The sequence below is a fragment of the Protopterus annectens genome, chromosome 5.part0 (assembly GCF_019279795.1).
Source record: "Protopterus annectens isolate FY-2018-M chromosome 5.part0, PAN1.0, whole genome shotgun sequence".
In the NCBI taxonomy this organism is placed as follows: domain Eukaryota; kingdom Metazoa; phylum Chordata; order Ceratodontiformes; family Protopteridae; genus Protopterus; species Protopterus annectens.
Genome location: NC_056735.1, coordinates 1,525,179,397 through 1,525,204,396, shown reverse-complemented (window position 1 = coordinate 1,525,204,396; position 25,000 = coordinate 1,525,179,397). Strand labels below are relative to the sequence as shown.

The window sequence follows — 25,000 nt, the reverse complement described above, 5'->3', positions numbered from 1 at the left end:
TATATATATATATATATATATATATATATATATATATATATATATATATATATATATATATATATATATATATATATACACACACACACACACACACACACACACACACACACACACACACACACACACGCACAGGCAGACAGATGTTCTTCTTTTATATGCATACCTCTGTATCTATGCATCTGTCTATCTATCTGTCTATCTATCTACATTGCTATCCATCTACAAACACTGCTTGTGGTCATGGCCCTTTGGAGTAGAGAAATATTTCTATGTACTGAAGTGAATTCATTAATATGTATTACCAGTATTCTCACTTAAGCTCTTGCCATTTTGAGGTTACAAAAGCAATTACAACCTTCAGGCATTCAAAAGACACCTATGGCATGTCACACCTTTTTATATATGGTGCTTTTTTTTCCTATTCAAAATTTACTAAGCTTTTCAGAGGCTCAACATATCAGAAATTCTAATAACAACCATGTACTTTGTAAGATGTGATACCTCACAAAATCCTGCTAATAACTATATATATATATATATATATATATATATATATATATATATATATATATATATATATGGGTCTAGGACACATGCTCGACTAGCATGTGTCCAAATCACAAAACATCGAACACACATACACGAACGCGCTTAACATTGAAAAGCGCTTCCGTGTATGTGTAGTTCAAAAAAAAAGTCTACATTTCTGCAGGGGGGCATCACCCCCCTGCACCCCCCACATCCTCCTTACTTTAATATTCTCACTTCGAGATCGCACTACAGTGGGGAAAAGGGAATTTTCCCTTACCCGCACTGTATTCTGATCTACATAACAGGCACACATACACAGAAGCAATTTTCGATGTTAAGCACTTTCGTGTTTGTGTACTCGATATTTTGTGATTCGGACATACACTAGTCAAGCATATGTCCGGATCCCATATATATATATATATATATATATATATATATATATATATATATATATACATACACATACACGTATATATATATATATATATATATATATATATATATAGATAGATACATACATACCAGTCAGGCCCAGTCACATGAGTGGCTTTTTTACCAAATTTTCAGTATTGCATTGAGTGAGTCAGTGGTGCACTTGTGGTGTTTTTTGTCCACTTTGTCACTATAGTGCTATCAAGGAATTGGTATATATAAGTTAGGAGGGGCAAATTCCCCCATGTAGGAGGTGTGGAAGGGAGCTATCCACTGCAAAAAATAATGTTCATGTTAATACTTGTGCAGCTATACTTTTCTTTATTGAAAATTTGGAAATGTGCAATTGATTCTGCTGTAGTTCAAATGAACATTGGGAAACCTAGAAAGAACAGTACTAAGGGTGAGTTAAAGGCTGGTACTTGTTCCCTTAAAATCACTGTGCAGTTCAGCTATGCAACAACAACAACAAACAAAATCTAACAAATAACAGTGCTAAGTAGTCTAAGTGCAACTTTTTGGGGGGGGTTGTCGCTGCATTCATTACACTTGTGCTGGCAGAAAAGTTGATGTTGGAAAACAAGCACATAATGTAAGAAAAATAATATTACTATGAAACTGCTTAGTATAACAGCACACAAAGGACTCCATTGGTGAGTGGTCTGGCTCCTAGCAAATCTAAGCCTCTAATTTGATATCACTGCCTGGTTTATAACTACATTACCTCCAGTTTGTCATGTTACAGTTAATCTGGAAAACATGCAGCTCATATCTGGAGGGGTTTTTTTCAGTGATCTTGAAGAAAGTTGGCCCATCTCATAAGAGGTACTCATTTCACTAGATCCTTAAAATCTAAGGTACTATTGTCAATGATGTCCTTAGCTAGCTATCAGTTGGCACCATGAGCAAAAACCATTAATGCTGATGGCTGGGTTAGCAGTTTAGTTTCACATCATATTGCTTGCACGGATTAGCCTTCTTTATTATAACATTCTAATAAAGCCAATTATATACTGATTAGTTACCCATTTAATGAATGCACTTTGGGAACATCCATTGAGCCAGAGAGTATATCTGAACATTGTATAGAAGAGTTCCTATTTATAAACACATCTTCTGTCTTGCAAAGAGCTAAAGACACCTTAAGTTTAGTTGTTTGATTTTCATTAGTCTGTTCCTCTGTTTAGGCTTGAAGGGCTACAGACCACAGGTCACTCCTGCAAATCACTCCCAGTTCTCTGAGGCATACTCCCTATTGCTTATCCTGGGGCTCCCTTTCAACTTCACTTTTCTGAAGCACCTGCTCTAATGACTGCTGCCTATATTCAATGCTTAAGAATCTGAAACAAATCCAAAATTCGATGGGGGTAAAGGCTATAAATAAGGGACAATTCTTAAATACACTAATTCACTTAAAAGATTAATAGAAAACAGGTTTTGCGTCAGCATGCATTTTTCTGAACAATAAGAAGTAAGACTCTATGTCAGGCATTCTGACTCACTGTAACCTATACAATGTATTAAAAATTAAACATTTTATGAAGGACAAGACGAAAATCTGAGGCAGAATCAGGAATATTCTGAAAAATCAGTAACAGTTGAGAGCTATGCTACAGGAGAACCAGTAAATTAGACTTTCTGATTGTTTTCTCTATTTTTGGTATTACATCTGGCAATATAGCACATAGGGGTAAAGCTTATACCCCCTTGTCTAAGTCTGTTAGTTTCTATCTGTGTACTACATGAACAGACATAAATGAATAAATAAATAAATGAATATCCACACAAGTGCTCCCAGGTCATCCTTGTAAAGAGACAGTTGCACTTAGTGGAATTGCATTTTTAACAAACTATACATACACACACACACACACACACATACACACACATACATATGTATATGCATATATATTTATAGACAGATATAGCTACATAAAACGGTATGCAATATGCAAAGACATTGTGATGTTTCATAACAGTATCTCAAGCCCCCTTCTTCTGCACTTCCAAACACCAGACTGTGTTTATCACCTTAGTTCACTGGCACTGCAAGTGCTATACTGTTGTAACATCACTGATGGACTGCGGCCAGAATATTCACTGTTAAATAGTCTCATTTTTGGACAGGAAAATAGTGCATTTATCTGCTAAATTACTAAGACATGTTTTGCTTGACTACTGGTTTAATTTTTAATCCATAGACAACTGTAGCAGTTATGAAAACTGCACCTTAAGCATTTTAAAATAATGGTGTGAAATTCAGACGTTTCTATAATCTAAGCTTTGGAAGGTCTGACAGCTGAGTTAGCCGTTCACAAAATCTTACCATTAAGGCTAAATATGAGAGCAGAAAAGGGTTAACAGTATACAAAAATGTTTACAGACTCCTGTACATGTATGCAGTTCTCATCTGACATGAGTACTATAAAAGATAACTGCTGTCTGGATTCTGCACAGATAAAAATATATGAAGACAACTGGTGGCAATCAGTCACTGTTTTAATTATCACTGCATGATACCTCAAGACTTATAGTACTCCTGTGTCTGAAGCAGAATCAGTGGTTCAACAGCTAAATGACAAAGTAATGATTTTATGCAAGTCAGCATTTTATGCCTGACCTTCATCTGTGGTTTCCTTTGATGCTGCAGACAGGCAAGCACTGACAGCCTCATATGAAGCACTCAGTCGTGTATTAGGATCTCTTTTTGGTTTGGGCGGAGGCTGTTTCCTTGGTGATGGCAAGTTGCTGCTGTCATCCATACTAAACACTGAATGCAGAGAGGGGGATCTGATGGATGAACCAGTCACAGAATGTACCAAGCCATCCACTGCCATGGGAATAGGGACAGAGCTAGAGTAAAAGTGTCTCGGTGTTTTACAACCCCCAAAGCCGTCTTCTAAGATTTTTCCACCTTTGTCCTCCAACCTGAAAAAAATAAAATAAAATAAAGGCATCAGGACACATTGCTGCTAAACAACAACCAAGACTCAGCTGATGCAAATACTCAGCTCCCCTACTCCTCTGTAAAGAAATATGCAAAATAATCTTCAGCATCATAAATCCAGATAAATCTTCAGTTTCTAGCTGCTTCGTATTTTAGGAAAATCAAATGTATTCCCCCAAAGCAATTCTATACTGGTTTCATATATTTTGAGTCTAACAGCTGGTAACCACATAAAGCACCTATAATGAGGTTGTCAATGTGAGTTAAAAATTAAGAAATCCAGTCCACATAATGAGAGTAAGGAAAACATCTTACAAAATGCAGCAAACATCAAAACTGTATCACAGTTTTATAAAAAGCATGTATAAACATCTGATGTTAAATTAACACTAGGTTTTAGCATACTAGAGTTGTAAACAGGCACTGTATTTCATTTTTAGGATTTTTATAACAGCTAACTGGACTTTGAATATAATAGATAGATAGATAGATAGATAGATAGATAGATAGATAGATAGATAGAAAGATAGATAGACAGATAGACAGACAGATATATAGTTAGATTAGTGCTAAAAGATATTTTTGATAGTCTTACATGCATTACACATACATGCGGGTGCGTGCACACGCACATACACACACACACACACACACACACACACACACACACACACACACATACAGGTGTTGTGCTGTAAAAGCAAAAGCTCCTCCTCCTTCTAGATGGACAGAATCATTTCAACAATTAAACACATCTGCCATACACACGTCAAATGAAACAGCAGGGTATACTGCATGAAAAGGAATGCATTGTAAAAAGGAACAAAAAAAAATCAAACCTTAATCCACACAAGTCAGCATGTATTTTTTCGTGCTGATAAAAAAAGCATTTTGTAGGAACTGGCTGCATACATACCAGAAGCTGTCTGTACATCCATTGGTGTGTAAAAGTGGATAAAAATCAAGCTCTTACTGTTTAAATGCATTTTATCTGCATGTCAGATGAGCTTCAGAACCAAAAGGGTGCTACCCTGCCATATGCCCACGAAGTAAATGAAACAGCTGAAGATGAAAGCCTTGTACTCAGTGGGTAATTTGTTTTCACCGCAGTGTTTAATTACAGGCTTTCTTATGAAGGGATTTCTTTTTGATGTCATAACAGGAATTGCAAAAGCTGATAAAGTCAATGTGCATTTCTCTTTCAATATTAAGTTACTGTCTTGAACATTTTTGTGCATATTTTGGGAGTAGGTAATTTATTATTGCAGCAGGTGATAAATGGATGCTGTTGCTTACGATGTAGAGAACAGCTGGCATTTCACCAGAGGCACTTCCCATTTCTTTATCTGGAAAAGGCTGAACTGCATGTTTGCTACTGAAACAATTGCATTTTTATAGTAATTTTCATTCTGTATTTGTGTTTTCTAGTTGCAAGTTGCCACATGTAGCAGTACATACAGCTTGATTTGTAAATGCTATCATTGGTGCTTTTGTATAAAAGTACAACATTTTAAAATAAATAGAATACATTGTAATATTCATATCTGTCTTACATTTTTGCACTTTTCACTGATATGTTAAGATGACTGTATCTAATGTTCAATTATTATACCCAAAGAGTAATTACTGCTATACCCAAGGATTAATTAATACATCAACATATTAGTTATTATTATAATACTCAAGGATTAATTATGAATTATTATACCTCAGGCCCTAATTATTACAGTAACATATTAATTATTGTACCTAATGATTAATGATTATGCCCACTTATTTATTATACACATGAATGAAGTATTATGCAAAGGTCTTAATTTTCAGACCAACACTATTTGTCAAACATACGCATGTAGTTGAGAGTTTAGTCATGCTAATACGAGTGAAACACCTGTGATTGCTAAGCACTTTTAATTTGAGTGACTGTCCTTTTTGGAAAGCCAAGTGCCATGTATGCCTGCCAGGGGTATAATCAAAATGTTTTGTGTTTTCTTTGTTACCAGTTAGGAAAAAGTGACAGTAATGATGTGTAGATGGTATAAAAACATTTTGTTCCGCTATTACAAAACATGCCAATTAAGATCAGTTAAAGCAGAATCATGGTTACCTTTGGGATCCTTCTTCCTCTTTATTTACAGTATCGTGCCTTTCCTTTCGATAACCATTGTTTGGCTCATTACGCATCCGATCGTTTTCTCTAGCTATGTCTGAAGCATTCTGAATTACCAAAGCATCATATGTTTCAAGTCCCATATCCTCCACATTCTGCAGAAATCCTTTGATGGAGGTGAGCTCTTGCTGTTTGTTGTTTATCTTCTGCAGTAACCGTTGACGAGCGAGAAATCCTCTTATAACTGCAGTAAAAGAATAAATATAAGCGCAACAAAGGCCAAGTATTGGTAATGCAAAACTATATTTGTGCCTTTATCTAAAAAGCTGTTCATATGAATGTTGGCTGCCAATATCCTTAAGTAATGTGCAAGAAATAAACAGAAACTCAATGGCATAACTAATTACATTTATTCTTAAGTTTTTGCATTTGATGACAATGTTTTTAAAATGTTTTAGCTGTGAGTTCCTACAGCATGTCTTTGGAATATGGGAGGAAACCAGATCACTCAGAAAGAACACACATGACAATAGGGATGACATGCAGACCCCATACATAAGGCACCCCATTTGAGAAGTAAACAGGAGAAGCTCTTCCTGTATGGTGACAATGCTACTCGTTGCATTTCTATGCCTCATTTACTAACCATTAGATCTCCACAATCAATCATCCAATTTATTCTTCACTTGAAAAGAACCAATCATTAAGGTCATCATTCAGTCAGCCATTAAGGCATTTTTCTTTTTCAAACCCTAACCCCACACCTTAGTTGCCGACATGGGCTACCACGTCACAGCAAGGGCCTACTATACCCCAGCATGGCAAGACAGGCCCATGTTGCCTATTACAGTTGTACCACAGGCATGCCTCTGCTTTCATTAAGTGAAACAGCCACTGTACCAACAGTCCCTTCTCCTAAGGAGAACTCATCCGTCATCCTGCTGCTCATACACGGCCTCACCTGACAAGCTTTTCCGCTACTTGAGCCATTAAGCGAACTCATTACAACTGGGTTATAGTCAGGCCTTTATTCCCCAATGTTAAAGAACTGGGAAAAACTAATAAATGTTAACATTTTTATATTTAGAAAATATTAGTCTCTTGTCTTGACTAAGACAACATAAATGTTAAAAATGGCAAATAGCTGAATTATAGCTAAGTACCACCAAATTTTCAAAGCACCATATATTTTATGCAGAAACATATAAAATATTGATTTAGTCAATATTTTTCATTTATCTTTTCATGCTGAGCCAGTTTCCCCAATTACCTAATTTTGAACTGGCCACGCCAGCCGCATCCATTATATCTCAGCAATAGCAGCAGGATATAGGCATCCCAGTACAGATCCTGCTGTATGCAGATATCATTTAACCCACTTTAATGCTTCCACCCACATTTTGTGTGTTCATTTGTGGTTTAAATGTGCACTACGAATGACCATTCAATGTACATGTAGCTACAGGAGCTGACTTCCAGATGCCTGCTTTCTAAAAATGGTTACTCATGCTGCTGCTAGACCTCCACAGTAAGCAAATACAAGCGTCCAGAGGATACTCAATACTTTTATCGTTGACTGTTTCTCTAGCTCAGGAGAGGAATCAGCAAATCGCATGATTTTGCTATGTTAGTGGGCAATTTGACCGTACTAGTTCAAGAAATAAGTCGTCAACTGATTCAGCAGATCATTGATCATTCTATGCAGTTATGCAACGAAGACGTGGACGGCTTACAAAACAGCTGATGCCATAGAAATTAACAAACTTGTAAAGAAATTTAGATGAACAATTATACAGTGGTGGAGACAAATTCATTGCATGTGGCTCATGGCTGGATAAAACTCTTTTGTTTGGTTCAACATCTACTGCTCCTAAGACCGGTAAGACTTTTAACCAACAGTTAATTGATTACGAATCCAAATTATTCAAGTACAGGTCTCTACAACTGCATAATTCTTTTTTGAAAAAAAATCATTAAAAGGAAGCATGTTCCAAAAGGGTTGCAGGTTTTTAAATATCCAAATGGCCATAATGACTATAGTAACTTGGAACATGAATTGTTTGATTTTTTGACAGAACTAGGCTCAAAGTGATGCAATTCATGTTCAGGGCAATAATACACAAGATCAACACTGTTTTAGTTGAAATAAACTTATTCAACACAAATATTCATTCAGATTTGCTTTTTGAAACAAATGAACTCAAATATAAACCAAAGAGCAAAAGTAGACACAGCAGATCGTAAACCAAGTGAAATCCAAAAACCAAAATTATCAGGACAGCCAAACAGTTCTGAGTATAACTTTTATTGAAAAAACATTTAAAATATTAGCTCTTTCATCTAACTTATTCTATACATCTTCAGCAAGATATAAAAAGATCTAAAAAGGACATAACTTCATGAGAACACTCTAAAACAGCCCCTTTTTGTATCAAACAGGAAGTGTGTAACAAACAGGAAGTATGTAACAATGTATCAAAAAAGACTGCCAAAATTCTTACAGTGATCGGTGCTATTTAAAAATAACATGCACTGTTTAAAAACAATAGTAAAACTTTGTAACACTGAAAACCACTGTCAACAAGTCAAACAAGAAAATATTAAAAGATCCACTTTGAAAGTAAAAAAAGTGTTCTGCTACTGAATATTCTAAATAAATAGGATGCAGAAAAAGTCATTTTAAAATGTCAGTCAAAACTTAAAGTTTAGAAGCCTTATATTTCAGTTTACTAGTAATAGATACTGCTTCATTTAAACCTGGTACACTCATAACATCCAACCATAACTGCGTAAGGTTAACACCTGTCCCACTTTGCGAGGGACAGTCCCTCTTTGGGCAGTTGTGTCCTGCAAAAAATTGAAAAAATGGAAAATGTCCTGAGATTTTAGGACAAAATTATTTCCTATATTTCATGTAATAGTTGCATAAAACAGTTATTCTGTATCCGAAACACCTAAATGTTATAAGAAACAGAATAAGCAACTAAAATGCTACAAGAATAAACCTTTATTTAAGCAAAAAAAGTGAAGTTCTGTCCTGTGTACTGGCTGTGGGTATGTTTCACGCTGCAAAATCTGACATTTGTACCAAAAATGTCCCACTTTGGGCATTTGAAAAGGTGGCAACCCTATAACTGCCATTATAATTCTTTATGCAATACTAAATTCTGCCAGTCCTCTTTGTTGTTTTCATGTGTAATCCTTTCAAGAATGGAAAATGTAAACACAGAAACATGTTTGCAACTTATTGCATGCCTTGATGGGCCATTTTTGTTGTTTTTTTTTTTTAGTGCTATACAAATGCAGATAAATATAGAATGGAAAATGTAAACACAGAAACATGTTTGCAACTTATTGCATGCCTTGATGGGGCATTTTTGTTGGTTTTTTTTTTAGTGCTATACAAATGCAGATAAATATGTTTATTAAGTGAATTAATACCTGCGGTGGTGGTGCTGCGGTAGCGTTGTTGCCTCACAGTAAGACGCTGTCCGGTTCGATTCTCAGCTAGAGCGTCTTCTGCGTGGAGACATGCATGAATGGGCGTACCTTTGTTGAAGGTTGTGTGTCAGGCCTGGCAAGCCGGTACATAAAAATCAACTGCCAATCATTAGCGGACCAGAGTTCTGCTGTGGCGACCCCTACCCGGGAAAAGCCAACAGACACAAAGTGAATTGTTAGTCTTGCCTATATAAAAGGCTGTGTATAACTGACACTGGGCAAGAAAAGCAACTGTAAATGTGTAGCATAAATATTTGCCTCTAGTAAGCTATCTTCTAACTGGGTCCCGCCATATTATTTTCTATATACATGCATTCTTTGCACCAGCCACATTTCAATGTCTCAAAGCTTCCAGTGCATGTTTTTTATCTGGTCTCTCTAGAATTTCCTTGATGTCTGAATGGTTCTTAAAGGTGCAAGAAGGCATACTAATGAAGTGACCTTTAAAGTCAGTTTCATCTGTACTAATGGCCAGTTTTTTAATATAAAATTCCTGATGTCTGCTGCATCCAAGGACAAATGAATGGATGAAATTCTGATTACATATATTCCTTTGTTCACCTCTGTTAGTTTCATTGGTACTTAAACCATGATGTATAATTTGAGCATACTTTTTAGCTCTCTGCATAAGGCCAAGTGGTACAGTAGTTAAGGTGTATGCCTTTCAATCACAAGGTGCACGGTTTGATTCTCATATCTGAAAACAGCTTTACAGATTTCTTCTTTGATCTTCACAACCAACTCCACAAGATATCCATGATCCAAAAACATGTTTCTTAATAACTCCAACTGTCTGGAGCACTCGTCATTGTTTGATGTTAACCTAGACATTTTTGCACATTGGCTTTTTAGAACACCTTTCTTTTGGTGAAAAGGATGGCAACTCATGAAATGCAGAAATGAATTGCAATATGTAGGTTTATGATATATATATGTATCTAATGTGCCATCACTATTCTTCAAAAGTTCAACATCTAAAAACTGTATCTTGTGCTTTTTGATGTGGGATGAAAATCTAAGAAAATCTGTCAATTTATCCAGTTCGGTTACGAATATCTCCATTTGGTGTAAAGTACCTGACCAAATAAAAACAATTTTCATCCAAAAAGTGGCAGTAGCTCTTGCAATGCTGAAAATAGTCCAATTTAAATACCACATCGTAATATTTTAAACAGATCTCCTGGGTGGCAATGGGTGCGGCTTTCTCCCCATCCTTTGATAACACAGTTTTATTAAAATGGGAAAGGATATGGTAATGTGCTTCTGTGTTTATTTATTTCATTATTTTGCCTGGAACAAAGTGAAACAGATTTAGTCCTTGTGGAGGAAATTATGGAGGTAGTATTATTAAACAATTATTAGTATTTTTATAATGAATAGTACCATCAAATCAATGAAGTCACCAGAGGACATCAGCAGCCCTTATCTATGCAAATCTAATATTGACATATAGGGAATTAAACTCTGTGTTCAATTCAAAATTTAACAGTCATGTTAAGTTGTACTACAGATTTTTAGATGATATACTTTTGGGATGGAATGGCAGTAAAGTAGAACTTGATGAGTTGTTCTTTTTTTTTAATTCATGAATAAGGCATCTAGTGAATCTACTGATTTCTTGAATATTACCCCATATAATGATCATAGTGAAGAGTGATTCATGTCAAGAATATATAGAAAATCTATATTTTCTAATGGATGGTTACATTTCAACAGCTGTGACCAATTTCATCAGAAACTGGGTATCATCAAGGGTCAGATGATCTGTATGTTGAGACTGACAATAGATGGTGATATATTTTGTAATTATTTTTTGGAAATATTTATTTCTACAGAGATATTATACAGAGAATCTTGCTGAACAGACATCAACACTTATTAATAAAAGAAGTTCCTGCTATCCAGCTTTATTTGGTGGTGAGAATCAGATAGAGACATTTTCACATAGAAGGTGCCATTTAGTGACACCAAATTTAACACATTCTATGGTGTTTAAAATCCCATGTAGCAAAAAAGAAATTAAAGCCACTGTTGGCTGTCATTGGAATATTTTTTGATAAGATGAGTTAGCAAATAAAGTTATAGGAGACCATCCTTTTTTGCATATAAAAGAATATCTAATATTAAGAATACAATAGAAAGTAATAACAGTGACAATTCAAACAAAATTACACTTTTAAGAGCTGATGCTGCAAATATTGTGAAAGTATATCAAGTAAATCAGTGATAAAAAATGTGAATTATAAAATGGATATTCAACCGAAAGGCTGTTTTTCATGTTATTCTACTGAAGCGATGCATATTGCAGACTGCACATCGTCTCCAGCATTTTACATAGGAAAAATGACCTGCACCTTAAGAAGATGTCTATATGGACACCTATACAATATTCATTAAAAGAATGACAATAATAGCTTATACAGGCATAGTGAGCTTTGTAAAGATTTCAAGAAGTTTATTTTCCTTGTGATTGAACAAGTTCAGTTGATGTTTGGGGTGGTTCTTTAAACAACTTGCTGGAAGTTCGTGGACTGATTTGGCAGTTGAGACTGAATGCAAGGATGCGAATGGATTTAAGCTTGCCTTGTTTTCCTGGTAGTGCTGCTGGATAATGGCCATTGTAAATGTTCCACGCAGGACACGCATGACTTCTTCAAAGAAGTCTAGTCCAGGTTATGAAGTCTTCCCATGATCCTCAGCATGGGCATAGAGGGGCAGAAGTGGCTCAGATATCAGCATGAGAAGGAGAACCTTCTACAGAGTATATCATTAGTCACTGACATGAGAGGGGGAAATAGGAAATTGTCCCAGACAGAATTCTGAACTCCAAAAAGGAAAGAGAATAAGCAGCAGGTGCAAATTTTGTGAGGAGTGGTGTCAAGCTGTATACCTAGAACAGTGAAGCATTTGGAGAGTGGCAGCTCTGCAGCAGATAATAAACAATAAGACCATGTTGAATCAAGGAAAGGAGCATAAAACCAATGAAGGCATAGACGTAGTGAAGGAATATCAGCTAGAGAGTGAGCAGACCCAACAAATCTACATTCTAGTTAAGAGGGCAGTTCTACTTGAACACATAAAAGGGGTTCTTCCTCTAAATGACAGACACCATAACAGCAAGGAAGGCAGGATTCATTCATATCCAACATATACCACCTCAAAGAAGACCAGGTCAGGATAAGGAAATCTTCCAGTGATCCTCATCAAGGAAACAGGGCAGATTTATCACTGAGATGAGTGTAGTACAAGGAAGCAGCTATAACCTGGACCTGTTATCAGTCATATCAGAAGGAAGAAGGGAAGTTGCTTCAGATTCATCTTCGATCTTCAAAAGGGAGAGGGACTAGAAACGGGTTCAAGTTAATTTCTACAAGCAAGGCTACTAGGGTAATGCTTAAAAGTAGAATAGTGAAGGATTTGGAGAACTGCAGCTGTACAGCAAGGCAGCAATTTTCTTGTCTAAAGTGGAACATGGAAGGCCTGACACAATGGTAGTGTCAAGGTAGAAGAAAACTATTAAAGTAAAGAAACAGAGATACATCACACATCTAGATTCTATTGAAGACAACGGTTCCTCTGTTCACCTTAAATGTGGTTCTTATTTAAACAGACAGACAATGCCAGGGCAAGGGAGAGAGCATTCACTTAAATCCACCACATACACTGAGCTAAATCAGGTGTCATCTATGTGTGGCTTGTTGAACAAAAGGAATAATCTACTTGAGTTTTTCTGTGCATCTTGAAATGTTTGTACTAACCAATAACAGTATTAAGGTGCACTAGAAAAGCTTGTGTAAATATGCCAACTAGAAGACTAGAATAGAAATTTAAACACCGACACTTAGAGGTTTTATGAGAGTACAATTCTGATGCCTAAAAAGGGAGGAGTTTTTCTGACAATAGCAATAGCAACTTGCATTTTATTTGTTTTAAAGTCTGGATTTATTTTTCATATCAGCGTAGGGGTCTGGTGGGCTATGATAAATGATTCGAGCTATGACATTTTATACTGTGTGTGACGAACATATACTGTAACCTACAGTGGAACCCATATCAAATCATTGATCATTGAAAATATAATGTACTATAGATGCCTTGGGGGAAGGTGAAGTACATTTGATAGTAAAAAAAAAAACTGATGGAAGCCCAGGGACCACACAAGTCCAGTATAAACCCCACAGCTAGTAGCAACCACCAAAGATTTATTGAGCAAAAACAGCAGTCAAGTGCTTCCGTCTTACATCAAGACTTCATCAGAACTGCAGTAATCACATAAACCACACAATATAAAGGAACATACTGTAGTCATGTGGTTAAAACCGATAAATACAAATAATGCTTAATATATTAATTATTTAATTAAAAACTTGAAAATGTACTGACAGTTCCAAACAGTGTGTATGAGTGAAAAAACAGAGCCAAACATATTACAACAGTGTATATACAACAAATTATCAGTCTGAGGAATAATATTCCACTGGGGATGTAATTTCACAAAGAAATTTAGAATCCTCTTTGAAATAGGAGTTCTGAAAAAGGCTTCATTTTTTGGATTAATTACATAGGAAGGTATATAATAGAAGAATAGGTTGAATACTATGTATGCTACTGCCATTACTTAAACTGATTCCTGAAAATCATGTGATCTAGGTCTGTGGAGGAAGTCTTAAAGAACTGAGAAGGAACTGACAGCAATTATAATAGAATCAGAGTATTAAGGGACAGAGACATAAACTGGTTGGGATGGAAGGAAGGTTACCATTATTTTGGGAACAGCTGAGCCCAAATGCATACCTACTAACATAGGATGAAGCAAAAACTCAATTTAACTTACAGATTGAGCATTATTTACCATTCATGGGGTAACTGAAATGCTACAGCAACATAAAACTACAGCTGTCAATTAAAGGGGAGGTTCCACAGCTAATAGAATATATATATGCAAATCAAAACCTCCTGATATGCAGATTTCATCACATGTAAGTAGGGAGTATCTTCTTCTTCTGCTTCTTCTTCTTTCTGCTTTTCCCGGTTAGGGGTCGCCACAGCAGATCACCTGTCTGCTCATGATTGGCAGTGGAGATTTTTACGGTGTTGAGTTGCCAGCCCAGTGCCTGACCTTCCACAGAAGGCACACACATGCACACACTCACGCCTAGGACCAATTTAGAGTGTCCAATCCACCTACAGCATGTCTTTGGGATGTGGGAGGAAACCGGAGCACCCGGACGAAACCCACGTGACCACAAGGAGAACATGCAGACTGTGCACAGAAGGCACCTCAGCCAAGGGTAATTGTAAGTAGGCAGTATAACATCTTATTTTCGAATTGCCAAGCCATAGTGAATGGAATAACATGTGACTGGGTAAAGAGGTTAGGGATTTACACTTCTGAACAACACTGGGAAATAATATGTCACGTTCTGAAATTGTACAACAAAATTGAGATGTTTTAGAATTTGGGGGTGGAAATGTATATTTATACACCAGAAAAGATAAATATTATCTTTACAAGGGCATCACACAATTGTTGTAGGAGTGATGGGGAACAAATTATAATTGTAATTTTTTTTTTTTGGATTGTGAGTTATTATCAAACTTTAACATGCAAATGCAGTGTTTACTAGCAAGGACTTTAACTTTGGGATGGATAAGGCAATATTTATACTTAGAGTCCAGGTATTAATATGGGTGAATATAAAAGGAAGTTGACGTACTTGATGCTACTAATGAAAAATAAATGGATTACAAGATCATGGAAAACAAAATACTCTTTGAATAATGGCATGGTTATAGAAATTATGCAGGATATTAAAAAGTTTGAGATAATAGCAATACAAGGGTTAAGAGAGAAAACATTCACTTAAGTAGCAATGTCTGGACAAATTCTGAAAAATTATGCATGAAAGCTACAGATATCAGAAATTGTTTAACTTAGAAATAGAAAGCTTGATTTTTGTTATAAGTTTAACTGGTTATGAAAAGTAATAGGTAGAACTGTTCAAGGTGTATATTGTTAACATTCCTTGGATAGTACTGTATTTAATTTTTAATGTGACTGTATGTTACAACAAATCAATGCTTTATAAAAAATAAATTGATAAAAAACTATTCAGGTTTTATATCAGCCTTTTTAGCTGTCAAAATGTTCATCCTCTTCTTTTTCATAGATTTATATCAGACAGCATCTATCAGTTTAGTGCTAAAACTACTCAACATAAAATACTCATGCAATGATAAATGAGTGTTTTTTGTAAATGAGCAATTCAGCTTTTGAATTTTTTTCTTTTTAGATATTATTCTGTTTCTTTTACCTGGATTTTACAACCCACTGATATTTAATGAACCAACCTTCATACCTCAAAAAACTAAAATAACAGCACACTTACAAAGGCAAGGGATAATGAAATCCAAGCAGGAATTACAAATCAAGGGGTGCTGTACAATAAAGTTTTTCAGCAAAGTGAGGGTGGATCTGTTGTAAAAATATACAGTACCGTAAGGTCTAGTATCCTGATAGTTCCTTAAATAATACCAATAACATACCTTGGCAAAGTACCTTTGACATAAACTATGACTGATCACATTGTATTTTAATAAAGATGTGGCTGCAATAGGAAATAAATCCTGACTTTACAACAACAAAACAAAAGTTCAACTGCCTATTAAGTCAAAATCAATTATTTACAGATAAGAAACTCAGGCTCTCTGTGTAGTAACTCTAAGCTATATCCCAAATGGGTAGAAAAATGGAATGGAGGCTTTACTTCCCAACATCTGCATTGGTCACCTTTTCATCCATCTCATTTAAAAAGGAAAAAAAATATGTGTGGGTTACATAATCTATCTTCTTTACAAAGAGGTAAACTGAAAGTTCCATGGGAAAGGAAGCTTTTTGCTACCCTTAAGAAGAAGATTAAAATGAAGCAAACACTCGACCTTAATGGAGGATCCTGGAATGATCCACTGGTATGACTACATCATGACATTCCAGGATGGACAATAGAGCACATTCAGCTAATACCACTCTAGTAACCAAGAAGTCTGTCTCTTCCACCCAACAAGTCTGCCATGGTACTTCCTATCTGCTTGCAGATATAGAAACTAACTTCTTTGTCAAGTTACCTGGGTCTGTCCTCACACTGTAAACCAACATCAGCAGTGCAGTGGATTCTATGAAATCAATTCTCCCAGGCTCATTAGGAAAGGAAAAGCAAGTAAAAAGAGAAAAACTTAAGATATTTCACTTTTTTGTTAAGCTACCTGGTTCAGTCCTCACACTCTAAACCAACATTATCTGTACAGTGAATTGTACACAAGCACTTCACACAGGCACCTTAGCAAAGAAAAAACAAGCGAAAAGAGATGACCTTAAGTGTTTCAATTCTTTGTCAAGTTACCTGGATCTGTACTCACACTGTAAACCAACATCATCTGTGCACTGGATTCTATTCAAACATTTCACACATGCACCTTGAAAGGAAAAAGAAACAAAAAGAGAAGACCTTAAGGTATTTCACTTCCTTATCAAGCTACCTGGGTCTGTCCACACTCTGTAAACAGACATCAGTTATGTAGTGGATTCTACCCAAACACATCGCTCAGGCACCTTACAAAAGGAAAGTAATCAATAAGAGAAAACCTTAATTTATTTATTTATTTATTTGACATTTGTTAACCGGGTTAGTCCAACCGAGCCAGAAGCCCATTTACAGTGGAGACCCGAGGAAAAAAGCTCCATGGTAATTACATACATAAATTCACAGTAAGATAGAAACATTAAATCTGAGTAATACATAGTAGGTATAGTGAATGGAACAAATAGGAAAATACAAAACTAACAAGATTTAGCACAAACAATATAGTTTCAAAGTTTACAATTGAAAGAAAGTAGCATATTTGACTGTGTACAGTATAAATTTACAACTGAGTCTAGGTAAGTACAAGATAGAGGAGGTGGGGTCGAAGTAAGGTTAAGTTAAGGTATTTCACTTATTTGTCAAGCCACCTGAGTCAGTCCTCACAAACCAACATCATCTCTAAAATGGATTCTACCCAAACACTTCACACAGGCACCCTAGCAAAGGAAAGGGAAAAGCAAGCAAAAACAGAAAACATTAAGGTGCATTTCCCACATATCCTGCCAACTGTGCTTATTGCCTCACACTTCGACTTTTTCCCTTTTATAACTATGCAAAGTTATGCGGTGTTTCTGTGGCTACTCTTTATTTGACTCTTCCTTTCAAAACACTTGTCTCAATACGTACATTCTCTTTAGAGTGATTCTACCCCCATTAAAGTAATGGAACAATTTACACTGCTTTACTGTAATACAATTATTGGCATTGCCTCTTTTCATCCATGCTCTCATTTCTGAACAACTCATGCATTTGTACCTACCCTTTTTGAGCTCACCCCTAGACACATGCCTTAACTGATTAATTTCCACACAGTGGGAGTTGTGTCCCATACTGCTACCCTTCCACAACAAATTCTGCAGCCACTTCCCAGACTACCTATCTTATTTGCTCTGATCTCCACTTACTGCTACACTCTCAAGACACACCTTTTAAAAAGACACTACCACAAAACCACATACCCTCTTATCTCACTACCCACAGAATCAGTACTACAATATTACTGGGAATTTTAACTGCCACTTAAAACTTCCTGTACATACATAACATACATCCAATAAGAAGTATGTTCCTCTTTCCACAACTTACTCTGCCATACCTCCTCCTTTCCTCTTCATCTCCCCCACCCCCTAATACCAATAGCAAACATCTTTATAAAACCGTTACACAACCAATGATCATATCACTATGTATTATCCCTACATCCATAACTTTCTCACCAACAAACTACCACCACAACCAACCAGTAATCAGACCAAACCTATTCCACAGGTCACCCCATCAGGATCCCTCTTCTATATGACTAATAAGACTCAGAAACATTTACCTCTCTGCCTAAAACACCAAAGACCTCATTCAGACTATCCTCCATAAATGTTATATTCTTTCTTAAGAGTAACATTGAACACACCCCAGGCCTGACAACTTCTTTTCCTCAAAATCAGAACTACTCCCTTTCTATGCTGGCCTGTGCCCTCCTCAATGCACACCATATGAGAAACAACCTAAAACATATAAGTAGTTTTATTTCCCAGCACAATGCAGACATTCTAGCATTCACAGAATCCTGGGTCAAAAAAGACTGCCCAAACCTCCATCACTTTCTAACCTACAACAAGTATGTCAATGATGCTAAATAAGCAAATGATCAGGTGGAGTCAATCTAATTTTGTACATAAATAAGCTAAAAACATAAGCCATTGCCCAAGGAAACTCTTCCTCAGGCTACGGCCCTAACTGGAGTATCCTAAAACTTCCAATTCACAAAGGCAAGTCACTAGTGATTGCAACAACCTACCTACTATCCCCTGCCTCTGTAAATAAAATCAAATCACTAACAACCCTTAACTGTCCACAAAATAATAACATAATCATGCTAGGTGACTTTACTCTTAATTATCTCTCATTTGATATGGGTACTTTCCTAGCAAACTCAGGCCTCTTTCAACTCATAAAGGAATCAACAAGAACTAACCTGACATCCTCCAAACACTCCACATTTGACCTGATTATTACTAACATATCAAACTCCGTCAGCAACATAAATATACTGCCACTGTCACTATACAACCACTGCCCAATCACCTTTACATTTGTCAACCATCTTCTAAAGCTACCACCAGTATTGATTATATATAAACAAACTCAGAACCTTTATCTCAGCCCACAATTGGAATGATATACTCTTTTTACATGATCCTAAGATACTACTTATCCACAGGCTTTAGAAGCCCACCTAAACTGAATGGTTATAAGCATCTTTTTAACTCTAAGGGATGGAGCATGGCAAAAATGGAAACAGACTCCCACAACTGACTACCACACCTCCTTTATAGTCTTACATAACTTAGCCAAGATGTACATAAGACAAATTACCCTCTTACATTACCCCCAAACACACTTTTGGAAAGACGGTAACCGACTTACAGGAAGAAAACCTCCTCATGGTACCCTCTCCACAAACACCATTCAATGTGGTAGAGCAAAACTTTCTCCAGAAGAGTTTGTTAAACAATTCAGCAATCTGTGATAAAAAAAAACTCCAGAAAGCCACCATTCACCCCCTTCTTCTGCTTCAAATGCATATGTCCCAAATATGTCTCTATTCTACTTGAAAATATTTTCACTGATACGTCTCTTGGATGTGACAGTATAAACCCCTGTTTCATATAGCACTACAGAAAGTAGCTATGTCTTCCTGTCACTCACATATAGAATCTAAGTTTCACACAAAACATCATACTACATATTTGGAAATCTGCTCTAATTAAACCCCTCCCAAATCAAACCAACACAAAGAATACCTCACATTTCCATCAAATACTCATCCTGCCAATTCAGGGTAAACTTATTGAATTGATAGTCTATACCTAACTCTCTCTATATGCGGCAGTACCACCTGATATCCTCCAAACACCATGGATTCTATTCTGGATTAAGTACTATAATAGCACTCTGGTCCCTAACTGATAACATTCTGCTAAAATCTGATAATGGTATCATTACAGATGCCCTATTTATAGACCTGACAAAGGCATTTGACCTCATTGACCTCTATCTTCTCCAAAACAATCTAAATGAAACTGGTATTAGCCCAGATTCCTCTCCTTGGATTAAAAACTTCCTCACTGACAAACACTTAAGATTTAAAATAGGATCCTCACAATCAGAATTTGCATCTCTTACTGAATGTATACCAGAAGGATCAATTCTTGTCCCACTGCTGTTCTCCATATTCATTAGCAAAACCCCCTTGTGACCTCCCCCATCTTCCACTTATCCACTATGCTGATGACATGGTCATTTACTGAGCTCCACTAATGGCTCATAGAGCACAAACTACTTTTCAACCCCAGCAAGACCAAAACTATGCTTTTTGGAACGCCACAGAAAATTCACCAAGCATCAGACTCTTTAACTATCTTTAACCTACACAAACATTCCATAGTGACAACCTGCACCTTCAAATACCTAAGACTAAGACTTGATCATTCACTTAACTTCCATTTCTATTTATACAAAATGATAGCCAAAATAAACTTCTTCCTATTCTGGGCCAAAAAAGATCCAAGAAAAACATTGTCACACTCCAGATCTCTAACAGGATCTGTTGATTCATGAACAACTCACCTCCCTGTGAGCATCATTGCAGCACCCTAGAAAAAGCCAAATGGCCATCGATAAAACAAAGATCTAACCTACGTTTAGGATCCCAATTCTACAAACTACTCCAATTCCACACATTTACTCTCCTTGCAGCTAAACTTCATTGAAAAACCTACTCATACAACGTGCGACACTAATAGCAAGCCACAATAACTGTTATTACCCACAGAATGAAACTCAGCAGCACTGCGAATGCTTTGTCCTCTCAGGCACACATTCTTTGGCACTCTCTCCCCATCGGCATTAAGGAAATTAGCACTTATGCCAACTTTAGAATATAACTTAAAAATTACTTCTTCATCCATATCAAATGCTCCTGCTTTAACACAGGACATATCACTTAACCTAGCTCCTTTCTAAGTCTATTCTCATGTCTCAAAATTCACTGAAGATCGGTCCACTTTAGAAACTAATTTATATACTGTACATGACACTCTACTTCATTCTGCATTGCATTGTGCTTGTCCACTGGAATGTATACACAGTTTTTTCTACGTTGTCAGAACTATTCTGTTATTACTTATACAGAGAAAAAAAGAAGTGTACACACCCCTGTTAAAATGTCATTTTTTTGTGATATAAATAAAATGAGACCATAATAAATCAATTCAGAACTTTTCCCACCTTTAATGTGACCTATAACCTGTACAATTCAATTGAAAAACAAACAAATCTGTTAGGGGAAAAAATATTAAAAATAAAAAAATGTACAATAAGCTGGTTGCATAAGTGTGCACACCCTTAAACTGATACTTTGTTGAAGCACCTTTTGAGTTGAAACAGCCATCCTGGTGGAATCACAAAATCGAGGAAAATTTAGGAGGTGCAGCACCCAGCAGGATAAAAGCACTCTCATCAAACTAAATAAACATCTTAGAGGACAAATAAAGTCTGCCAAAGCCATATTTGAGGTAAGTTTGGCCTCGCAGGCCAAGGACAACCACAAAGCATTCTTTAGCTATGTCCGCGACCTCAAGGCAAAACACAGTTGTGTGCAGAGCTCATTGTAAATGGAGCCATCTATACTTTGGCAGAAAATATAGCAAACCTCCTGGCTGATAAATTCACCTCCAACTTTCCCCCTCTCTCCCCTTCAACCTTCCCTCGATAAATATCATCAAATATAACTCCCCCTACTATCACTATGATAAGGGTCCTTAATTCTTTCTCTAAGACCAAGAACACTGCATCAATGGGTCCAGACAATATCCCAGGGTGCCTTCTTAATAGCATGAAACATGACCTATTAGGGCTTCTGGAATTACTATTTAACTGTAGCCTCCAAACAGTCTTTATGCGTTACGAATGGAGAAACGCAACAATCATCCCTCTGCATAAAGGTGGGCCATTTTCAGATCCTGGAAACTACAGACTCATATGTCACACTAGTCTTATATGTAAAGCCATGGAAAGAATTATCACGAAGATGATCAACAGAAATATAGTAAACCTTCAGACACTGGACACAACCAAGTTTGGTTTCATCAAGGGCAGGTCATGCCTACTGAACATGGTAGATGTTTCTGAGAAGGTCACCAAAGCAATGGATGAGGGCAAAGTTGTTCACACTGCCTACCTTGACCTGGCCAAGGCATTTGACACAATACCCCACTCGGGTATTGTTGACAAACTCAAGAGGTTAGGTACAGACCCATTTGTCACCCAGTGGACAGCCAACTGGCTCAGGGACAGGACCCAGGAAGTTAGAATCGGGGAGTCCACCTCTACAAAGAGGCCAGTCAAAAGTGGAGCACCTCAGGGATGGCTCTATATTATGAAGTCAAATGATAAAAAGACTGAATACTCTTTTATCAAACACCAAAAGTTGAAAGCACTGAATGCAGAACACATGAAACAGCGATTTTTTTCCTAGGGAAAAAAAATTGCTGGGCCATTTTTGGGACTTTGCCATTTCCTCCACTGTGGTGCAATCTCAGAGTTGGTATATTTCAGTAGGGGGGGGTGTGGGTGGCAAAACCCCCCATTTTATTTTGTGTTTAGATTTGTGGGGTTTTTTTGTTTGTTTTTTGTTTTTTACGGAGCTGTGATTTTTTTTTCCCCTGGGAAAAAAAATTGCTGTTCTGTGTGTTTGACATTTACTGCTTTCAGTTTTTAGTGATTGATAAAAGAGCATTTGCTCTTTTTATCATTCAACATCATGATATAGACCCCTCAGGGATCAGTCCTTGGACCGCTCCTTTTTGACATTTACTTCTCAGAAGTCAAGGGCAATGTCTGTGGTCTCTGGCTGACTAAATTTGCAGATGATTGCAAATTAGGAGCTGTCATTGAATCTCACACTGACACAAATGTTCTCCAGGAGGGGCTGACACTGACAAACGACTGGTGCCAGAGCCATGGACTAAAACTAAATGCAGAGAAATGCATAATAGTATCCTTTGGGAAGTAATCCATCCCTGCCAACTATCATATTGACAACACACCCCTTAGAGTTGACCCAGTAGTCAGGTACTTAGGGACACACATAGATAGTAATCTATCCTTTGATCACCATGTGTCTACAGTGGTGAGGAAATCATTCTATGTTGCCCAACTTATAAACAAACATATGACATCTAAATCCAAGGAAGTCATTGTTCCACTGCATTCAGCATTCATCAGACCTATCATTGAGTACAATGTCCTCTTTGGTATGTACCTAACCAGGCATATCCAAAAATTGGAATGTCCACAGAGGTTCCTCACTAAAAGAATACAGGGCATAAGTAATACATCTTATGCAGATCTCCTCAAGGCCCTATCTCTTTATTCGGTCTCCTATAGGCTTTTGAGGGAAGATCTATGCCTGGCATACAGGGCATTGTCAGACCCCACTCTGATGGACCTCCTGCATATCCACATAACAAACAGCACCAGAATTACCTGTTCTAAAGACGTAAACCTTATCTGTGATATAAACAGGACCTGCTGGAGAGACAGGTATGTATGGAACAGGCTCCTCATCCATGTGAAGCAGATTTCCTCCCTAACTCAATTCAAGTGCAACTTGGACAATTGGATGAAAAACTGGAAATTCATCACTGGCTTGGCACCTATGTCTCTAATGGACAGAGGCAACCTGTAAATTTTTCATCTTGCAGGCCCATGCTTACATTCATCAATAGTATCTGAACTTGTCAGAGAAATGGGATGCATGGCTAACCTTAAAAAGACCCTTGTGGTCGTTAGCCTAGTAAACACCTATGACCCTATGAACCTATGAACTCACCTTCCAATTAAAACAATATCAGCTGCATTCTAAAATGTGCCATTTGCTTATAATCAGGCAGGAAGTCAGCTTCTCCTTCTAAACAGTCATATCAGGACATTGACAGAATATCAGATAATGAAGCAATATGCTGATTCAATTCTATCTAGCATTAAATACCAATGACAATCCCCCATGATAAAATAATGCCTTTCTGAATTGCTGTGTGTAATTTAGATGGTCAAGGTCAAACCTAAATGATCAAAAGTTTATCATTTAACATTACAAAATTATCCTTAAGGGTGACATGTTAAAATAAAAAAATGGCCTCTTAAATCCACAGTGGGCACAAAGCAATCATATTTAACTTCTAAGGTAAACCCAAAGTAGTCTTTAATCTGCTGCCTTACACCTCAAAGTACATGGTACATAGGCCTATAGGAGGGCACATAATTCTGAGACTTGCTAAACTATGTAAGCTTTTATGCACTGTAAGTCCCTGAATAGTGCTATGCCCTTATTCAGACACCAGTGTAGGCACTTGAAATTAGAGAAATCCATGGGTCTCCCACCCAAGGCACATAAGAATGTGAGGACACTTACTACAGCCCCACCACCAAATTAAACATAAAGCAGCCACTATTAATTAGTTGATCACTTGACTGGGATCCTGTAAAGCCAAGAAGCCATGTCCAGGCACCAGCCATTGGCACCATTCTATTTATAATGATTTCAGTATTAAACTGCACCAGAAACTGATTATCACAATGAAAAAAAAAACAGGCATTAATAGAGCAAAGTTTGAATACCTTCCTGAGTGACAATTTGGTCTCAAAGGTAGCATTCCAACCAATATGGACTGCAAACTGACTAATAGCTGAAGCCAGTCTCTGGCGTAAGTGATATAAATGATTATTACTCACAGTCTCTGACACTGTCCATTGATAAAGTTCTTACCTAGT

General features: G+C 36.8%; 1 protein-coding gene across 1 annotated transcript in view; it reads right to left on the bottom strand.

Annotated features, from left to right (window-relative positions):
- The window catches only part of MYO16 (myosin XVI), a 2,679,924-nt gene that overhangs the window by 420,960 nt on the left and 2,233,964 nt on the right, over positions 1–25,000 (bottom strand). The window contains exons 30-31 of the mRNA XM_044071347.1: positions 6,024–6,270; positions 3,590–3,897 (exon numbers count right to left, since the gene is read on the bottom strand). Of these exons, the coding sequence (XP_043927282.1) occupies positions 3,590–3,897; positions 6,024–6,270 (555 nt within the window). The remainder of the gene's footprint in view (positions 1–3,589; positions 3,898–6,023; positions 6,271–25,000) is intronic.